At 37.5% G+C, this 8,243-nt stretch overlaps 1 protein-coding gene across 1 annotated transcript in view; it reads right to left on the bottom strand.

Annotated features, from left to right (window-relative positions):
- Positions 1-1,966: 1,966 nt before the first annotated feature.
- Positions 1,967-8,243, bottom strand: part of GYPC (glycophorin C (Gerbich blood group)) — a 33,288-nt gene continuing 27,011 nt past the window's right edge. Inside the window, exon 3 of the mRNA XM_041473046.1 lies at positions 1,967-7,786. Within this exon, the coding sequence (XP_041328980.1) occupies positions 7,590-7,786 (197 nt within the window). The 3' untranslated portion in view covers positions 1,967-7,589. The remainder of the gene's footprint in view (positions 7,787-8,243) is intronic.

Below are 8,243 nucleotides of genomic sequence, written 5' to 3'. Positions count from 1 at the left end.
TTTTGTTCTGCTAGGTAAGTTGTGCTGCTGCTGAACAGAAGGGAATCGAGATATTTCTGCTCTATGGAAGAAATTCTGAGCACAAGGCTCTATTTATGCAGAACATTACTGAAATATGAGAAAAGGTACGGAGAGCCCTGAGGGTCTTACATGCATTTGTGAAACAAAAACTTATGAATGGGGAAGAAAGCAAAAAATTGACAGTAAAGAATGGCATAAAGTGTAATTTAATTGAAATACAATATGAAATTTTATTTATGTTAAATATGAATAACAGGGGGCTTTATTAAAAGCTATTGATCACTCCATTAGGTGTTAGAATGAATAAAGATGATTGTTCCCAGTACCTAAGAATGTGATGCTGAGTTGCATTTCATCAACATACCCATATGTCATACTGAGAAGTCCTTCTAAGTGAATTTGGTAGCAATCCCTCAAGGAGATTAAATACTTTCTTTACAAGGTACTGAAAACTGAGTGACCATTCAGGTGTTCCTGGTTATTAAGCAAACATCAGAAATTAAGAAACAACTCTATATAGTTGTTTCTTAATAGTATAGTATAGTTCTAGCAAGATTAGTTGCTAGGTGTGAAACCTTTCTTTTGAAGCTGAAATAGAAATGTTAATCAAAATATTTGCGGGGAAACAGATTTATTACTTCAAGGTCTGGACCCTTTTCTTTCTCAGTGTAGTCAAAATATCTTGTGCTGAAGCTTTAGGTTGATAGAATAGCTATGAAGCGAATCATGTGCATGTGTAAGGTCACGCTATGTGACGGCACTTCATTCTGGAAGCTCTTATTTTCATGTACTGCCCTTTATTTGCTTTATTCACCTCTTTGTTTCTGCTGTAAGTTTGTCAATTACTGGCCATCTATAAAGGATTCATTTGGTGTGAACACACTTGGATAATTCCTTGGCAATTAGCCTGTGGCCAGTCTCCATGGAATTGGAGGGCCACTGGTAACAGTAAAAGACATCACAGATTTGGGCTGCCAAATTGGAAGCACCTCCAATAGCACTGGATCCTGTTGTCTGATGTACTATGTCAAGGTCCAGTTTCCACAGTGTGCTGGCTAATAATGAAGGATCTGGTTTATAGCCTTCAGTAGCATTTCCTCTCTGCTCATCTTTGCTTCAGCATTAGAACATTGCTGATGAACCATTTGGCTGGTGCTGGCCTCCAAACAGTCTATGCATCAAATCCTATGGCACATTAAAGGTCCATTGGAACAGTTTCTCTACAGATATCAAAACTGAGGTGATCCACTGCCCTTCCAGACCCTCCAGGTTTGACCACTTTGAGGTACCATCTTGACTTAAGAACATATTACCTGAAGAGCTTTTCTCACTGACAGGGGTGATCTTTGAAAAAGGGTTTGGCAGTGGCAAGATTGTTAATGGTTGGACTTGATGGTCCCGCAGGGTTTCTTCAGCCTTAATGATTCTATGACTCTATTACAATACTTGTTATACCAGGCATATCCTCTCAATACTCTTTAACTGGGGATATATTAGGATAAAAGATAGGTTGTATGGAAAGCATGAAGAACAAAGCAGAAGTATTCACATTTGGTACCAGCTGGGTGGAAGGCAGGTCAGCCAACAGCAAATAGCCATTAGATGTTTATAATCAGCCCAGAATTTTTAAGAATACCATGCCTTAGATCACAGAGCAGTGCACAGGTCCACACAGACATCCACAGGGTAATGTTTCTTCAGACAGAACAATTGTTTGATTTCTCATTTGAAGGTTGACTCCTTCTTAGATCTATCAGAAGTTTCTCTGGCTTTTTAATGCAAATACCAGCAGTATATCTTTTAGGGTTTGTATGCTCTATTAAGACAAATTCTAGCTGACTATTCATTTTTGATCTACATTCACATGAAAGCAACATAATTGGCAATTCTAAAAGATTAGGATGTTTTGAAAAAGAAGAAAAATATGAGAAGAGCCTTTTAAATGCTGAAAATTAGAACTTTAATTATAAAGTTATTAATTTCTTCATATTTTTTCCATTCAAAATACAGGAAATTTATACTATCAGTGTATTAACTTTGGTAAATACAAACATTGTAGTCAGCTTTAACATAAAATCAGCAGTAAGCTTTGGAAGCTCTTTTTTTCCATTCCTTTAATAGCAACGCTGCAATCCAAATAGACTTTAGTACAACATATCAGATACTTTCCATCATACATACAGCTCAAAACAACAGAAAAGGTGTAAAGGCAAGATGTTATGCTGAAAGATCAACACTTAAAAACACTGTATTTTAATTTATTGTGGTTCTTTCTGGCATGTCTGGAAATACAATTTGTTTTGCAGGAACGATAAATATGATCAATAAAATGCTTCTCCCACTAAATGTAGTTGTCCCAACTACACAGGGAATTGGCATGTAAAAGAAGGATCCCTTATTTTCAGTTACAATACTACTGTCTTGAATTAGAGAAGGATGTCTACTACAACAAATATCTAACTTTTTTGTAATATGGTTGGAATTTTTGCTCACCATCTATGTTTTATTTTGATATTGTTATCTTCCTTTATATACCCAAATTTCCAGACATCAGATGTGGGTCCATTGCTTGTTCAAGTATTTAGTGTTCTCTCCTGAATGAACTGCTGCTGTGAGGCTTCTGCATTTTCTAAACATTCAAAGCCTTCTTATGTGAAGAACAAGAGATTTTAGAAAATGCAATAAACAGCTTTTAATACATTTCATGGGAGCGTCCTGTTGGTGTTTATGTACCATCATTTTTTTATTGGACTTGCACACACAAGGAATCCAAACATCTCATTTTATTTAAAGAAAACATCCCATAAAATTCAAAGAAATTTGTTGTCAGCAGTTACAGTGAGCAAATACACTGATTTATCCAAACAGGAATATCTATTTTGTTTGAAGAAAAACTTCTCTCCATCTCTATTGGCATCAGATTACCTTCTCTTGCTCTGCATCTTTTTACTGATTTTCTCAGCATCTTGTCTCAGTCTTTCCTCTGTTCTGTGAGGAATTCTTGCAGGCTTTAACTAGTCTTTTTCTGCTTATCCTGGGACTATAAATGTTTCAGCACTTTGTCTGCATTCCTTGTTGAAAGAAAATACTCCTTTCTATTTCCATGTGCTGATGTGCACTCATGATCCCTAGATTTGATTTAAGAGAAAACTTGGTGTTCTGAGAAATCCCATAGTCCTATTTTTAATAGTATCCCAAAGTGAATTGGTCTTGGTATTCTAAGAAGAAAAAAATTTACACATATGTGTATCTCTATATGTCTCATTTCCTTGACAAGTGGCTGACTAAATTCTCTCTCATGTTCAATGGCATACTGGAACAATAGAGGCCAAGCCCCAGAAAAAATGCACACAGGTCCATGGTCTGGTTGGCCAGATACACAATTGGGACTGACTTCTTTTGGACAGAAATACTCTGCTGAGCTGTAACGATGCTTCAGAGGCCGAGATGGGCAAGCAGTCATTTTTGTGCAGGGGAGGACTGTCAGTTATGCTCATAAAGTTAGAAGAAATTGAGCTTGAGATGTTAAGGCAGAATGTCAAAATATTGAAACTGTGAAAATTTTTTCAAAGACTGACAAAAAGAAATGGTTTAAAGGAGATTAATTTCCCTTTGGAAGGGATTATTTTTATCAGTGAAAGATTCAAAAGCTTCATGAAGCCACTCTTAAAGCTCACTAATGTCACCAGAAGCACTATGTTTAATTTTTGTCATTTCCATATATCTTAAAAAAATACGTGTTCCTACAGGATCATATATATTTTCTGTCTGCCAGCTTCAGCAAATATTGGTCATTTTGGTGCACTGCTTTCCCATACGTCATTGAAAAATTACTTACTTATACTTGTAAATGTGGACCTATGACTTCCTATGCAAAGACGGGATAAAATAAGTTTTCACAGGGCATTAAGGCATGAGGACAAAATCAGGTGGCTTGAGGGACCATCATAGTGATACCTTGTTTAGGGAGAAACATTGGAGGTCACTGGAGATTTATAGCACTAAATTTAACAACGACAGAACTTACAGTGCTATTTTTAGACCTGTTGTCTGTAAAAATGTGGCATAGCTGATCACTCTGTAAGTCTGTCTCAGGTCAGATTAGTCACGTTTGCTCAAATTTGACGTAGGATTGGTAATCCAAACCTAAAACCTTTCTGAAAACTTTTATTGGCTAGCAGAGAGGGGCAGAGCACCTTCATAGATAAAAATAGGTAAATAAATACATAAGTAAATGGCTAATCCTTTGCCATAGAGAAGGCAGTAGAGATCCAGATGAGAGCTGAGGGAGTGCAAGAACAGCAGCCACAGCTGAGAAAATGAGGCAACAAAGAGCTGCAGGACAACAGGCCACAGCATTAGAGAGACCTGACTTGTGTGGGAAGAAGAATCTGTTTTATTAATTATTCTATTCAGGAAGCAAATTGTAAAAGTCATTTAACCATCAGTGATGAAAAGCTATGGCTGCCAACTGAGATGTCTCAGCCTTGTACACAATGTTTGTTTTAGCACAGCGTGCTGCTTGCAGAAGGATGTTTTGCTAATTACTTGTTACAGCTACAGGAAGTTTGTAATGCACTCTTTTTACAACTAAATTGAATGACTCAAGACAGTAGAGTTATTGTATGAGTAAAAAACAGCAGGATGAGGCCATTAGAATGTGCCAGTCACCTGATATCATGAGATTTCTTCATTACAAAGCAAAGATTTTCCTGAAGAAAACAGAGAAATAGAAAATCTCCGCAAACCATTTCTTCTCTCTGTTGAATGTGCTTAAGTAGTTTCTAAACACACAAGGCCCTGAAACCCAGAAGGACACAGTAAAGAAATACTGAAACTACAGCTCATGACCAAAGTGCTGCTACCCAGCTATTCAAAGTTACCAACAGGGAAGCTGTTCCTGAATGCTTGGACTGTTTGTCAGACTAGATAAATAGGGAAAATGGGATAAAGATTGTTAATTAAACTACAAAGAAGAGATATAGTCGGAGACCAGAAGTTGCATTCAGTTGAGATTTAAGGGAAGCAATGACACAAAGTCTGAAGTTGACTGAACTGGTAAGAATTGGGTGAGCTCCTCTGAGCTCATGCTATACAATACAAAATCAGGCCTCTACAATTCCAGTGTGGCATTTTGTCTAAATCATAATTTAAAAACTCACACCCACACCAAAAGAAACACTAAGTCTGGTTCCTGTGTGTAACAGGTATGACACAGGTGTCTAATTAAAATCTGCAAGCTCAACTTGCAAAAGCCAGAATTTCATGACTGAGGAGAGAGGCAGGAATTTATTCCCTATGTCCATCACACTTTGCTGTAAAGTCAATTTTCTTTAACAGTTATAATAATGTTACATCTTCTGAATGTATGAAAGGGGACAAAAGGCTGGTAGTCCTCTATAGGTCCTTCTAGGGCTGGAGGAAAATTCTTTGGTGTTCCCGCACATTTTGTGGGAGATGCAGCAGAACTCAAGTCACTCCAGTTATCTTTTTCTCAAAGGAAATATTCACATTTTTACTGAACTGGAGGATCAGGGGTCTTCAGTTTTACAAACTCAGTCTTACAGTTAAGAGATTTTTTTTCTAACACTTTTCCTAGAGAAATAAAATAGTTCCTATTTCAAAAGTAGTAAAATTATTAAAATATTAATGGGTCAGGAGATAGGTGCAAAATATCAAAATATTTGAGCTCTGTGTTTTGTGCATTTTATACTGCACTAGCCACAGAATACAATGTGGTTCTGTAATGGTATGTTACAGAAAGCATCCCAAGCATTTAATAAATTTGGCACGAGTTTCACATTCTTTGGTTAAAATGCTAACACATGCGGATTTAAGACTCAAAATAAAAGGTATTGGCATTCTAAAAATTATTCAGAGTCTTCTTCAGAGTCTTCTTCAAGTACTGACAAAAGACTGAGACTGTGATTGAAGGACAAATATGTCTTGTTTCTTCAGTTGGGTCCTCAGAGTCTTGCCTTGCTCAGATCTCTTACAGCATTTTTGAGGCCAGTGTCAGTAATGAACACCAGAGCCCAGGAGCTTTCCAAGCTTTGGTGCCAAGAAGTGAGCACAAATGATCAGCAACTGTGTCTTGAAAGCACAGCTGTAGATGACTTTATATATATACACACACGTATATAGATCAAAGCACAGGAAAAAATATATCAACAGAGCTCATCAGTATCTAATTTGTTATCTTGTATTTCTCCACCTCTATTTTCAGTAGTCCAGGGCACCATGACAGTTGTGGATGAGCAGGTGCAGAGAACAATCATCCTATTTCTGGAGGTAACTGTGGGCTTCAATTAGGAAGCCAACTTACTGGGGTAAAGAAACTCATCACCATTGATTCTTAGGTGAGAAAGAAGATATTTTCATGTGACCCACCATGAATGATCTATTTATTTATTTATTTATAATAAAGCATCGATGTCATTGTAATTCTCTGGTCTAGCACACTGCAAAGGATACACAGAAGCCATACAGAGTGAGAAATAAAGCCACTGGGATGCAGATGAACAAGCTTCTTTATAGTGATAGTCATAAGCTTTCATTTGTGAAAGATGTACCCATATCTGCACCAGAACTGAATTCCTCTCCCTGCAAAAAGCTACAATCTTGCTGGCGGGCACTCAGAGAATTTTTCTAATGCAAAATAAATAAATAAATATTCAGGCAAAAATATCTTACATGAAAAAAAGTGTAGCTGAGCTCCATTGTTTTAAGGGGTCTGTTCAAACCAGGATGCTTTACCTTTTAATATCTATCTATTTATGCATGTGTGCAGAAAACCTAGACTAATTGGAATCATATTTGTACATCTACTGACTATTGTATACTATATTGTAAATTCCAACATTTCACAGTTCTCAAGCTGCCATGCAGAGAAAGTCAGTAATAAATCCTTCACTCTTACCTTTTCCATGTTTTCCAAGAGTTTTATTTCTTTGAAGTATCTTGGATTTTTATATATGTATAAAATTCAAACATTAAAAAAAGAAATCCCAGTGTAAATCCCCCTAAAAAAACAACACAAACACCCCAGTGCCAATAAAAATGCACATTTAAGGGGATGGGGGGGATATCTGGGCTATGGATTTATTTTTTTCAAGCTAGATCACCTTTATCTAGTTTAATGTTTGTTCTGTTACCATTTGAAATTCAATTTCAGGTAGTTCTTCATCATATCAGAATAGGATGCATCATTAACTCTAAGAGGATGTTTTCATTTGGCATCTGCTATTTTCACCAAATGTCAAGGCTTGACATTTGCTATCTTTATCTGGTTTTGGTGTATCACTCATACTGAGATTTTGTTTCTTCTTATCTGATATTGATTTCAACTGTGACCAGCTGTGTTGCTAATAAAATCAACAGGCAAGTATCTGGCATTTAGTTCTTCACTGCTAGAGGAAAAGAAACAACCCAGTGACAAAAACGTAGAGAGATACTTTTCAATTAGGATGCTTGCCTGTATCCTCGTATTATCCATCTCTTAGTACTCCTGTTGATGTTATACTTCTGACTGATTCCCTCAGGGAGGTCTCCATGGAAATCCTTCCCTCTCAAATGAAATATTCCTTTTTGCTCTCATCCACTGCTTCCTGGAGAGCGGGGTCGTTTTTCAAAGCGGCGTCGGCGCTTTCAGCGAACTCGGTTCCCTTGGCCTCGTTGGTGTGGTAGGTGCCCTTGTGCCTGTACATGTAGCGCACCATCACCACCAGCAGGCAAATGAGGACGAAAACCACGGCAGCAATCACACCTAGGAGAAAGAAACCAGTTAAATGTATCACCAGGGATAAAATATGAGAAGTGTCTCACAGCCAGACTGATGACCTGAGTTGCTGGGTAGGGAAAAGCCCATGTGTCATAAGGAGCTTGCATGTGGAAGTGGCCAGAGTCAGAACATGCTGCAAAAAACAAGGTGGGATATAGATACTGCAGGAATACTGGAAAAATTCTCACTAGCTTTCTTTTAATTCAATAGCTTGATTTGATTGAACATATTGGACCTGAAAGTTAATTTCAAAATGAGGAGAAATAAAAGAACATAAAGGAAAACCAACAGGTTTCTTTCATCCTTCTGGTAACATACACCTGGGCTGGGGGGTGCTGCAGACAACCCAACACTGCCTTCTCAAGCGTTCTCAATATCAGGAAATGTTCAGGGCACTGAGCATTTCACAGGGGGCATTCAACAAATAGCAGGAGCTGGGTGA

This window comes from Pyrgilauda ruficollis, unplaced genomic scaffold, assembly GCF_017590135.1.
Source record: "Pyrgilauda ruficollis isolate IOZ18807 unplaced genomic scaffold, ASM1759013v1 scaffold3, whole genome shotgun sequence".
Taxonomy (NCBI): domain Eukaryota; kingdom Metazoa; phylum Chordata; class Aves; order Passeriformes; family Passeridae; genus Pyrgilauda; species Pyrgilauda ruficollis.
The sequence above is the reverse complement of the archived record's forward strand: the minus strand, read 5'-3'. Positions and strand labels throughout refer to the sequence as shown.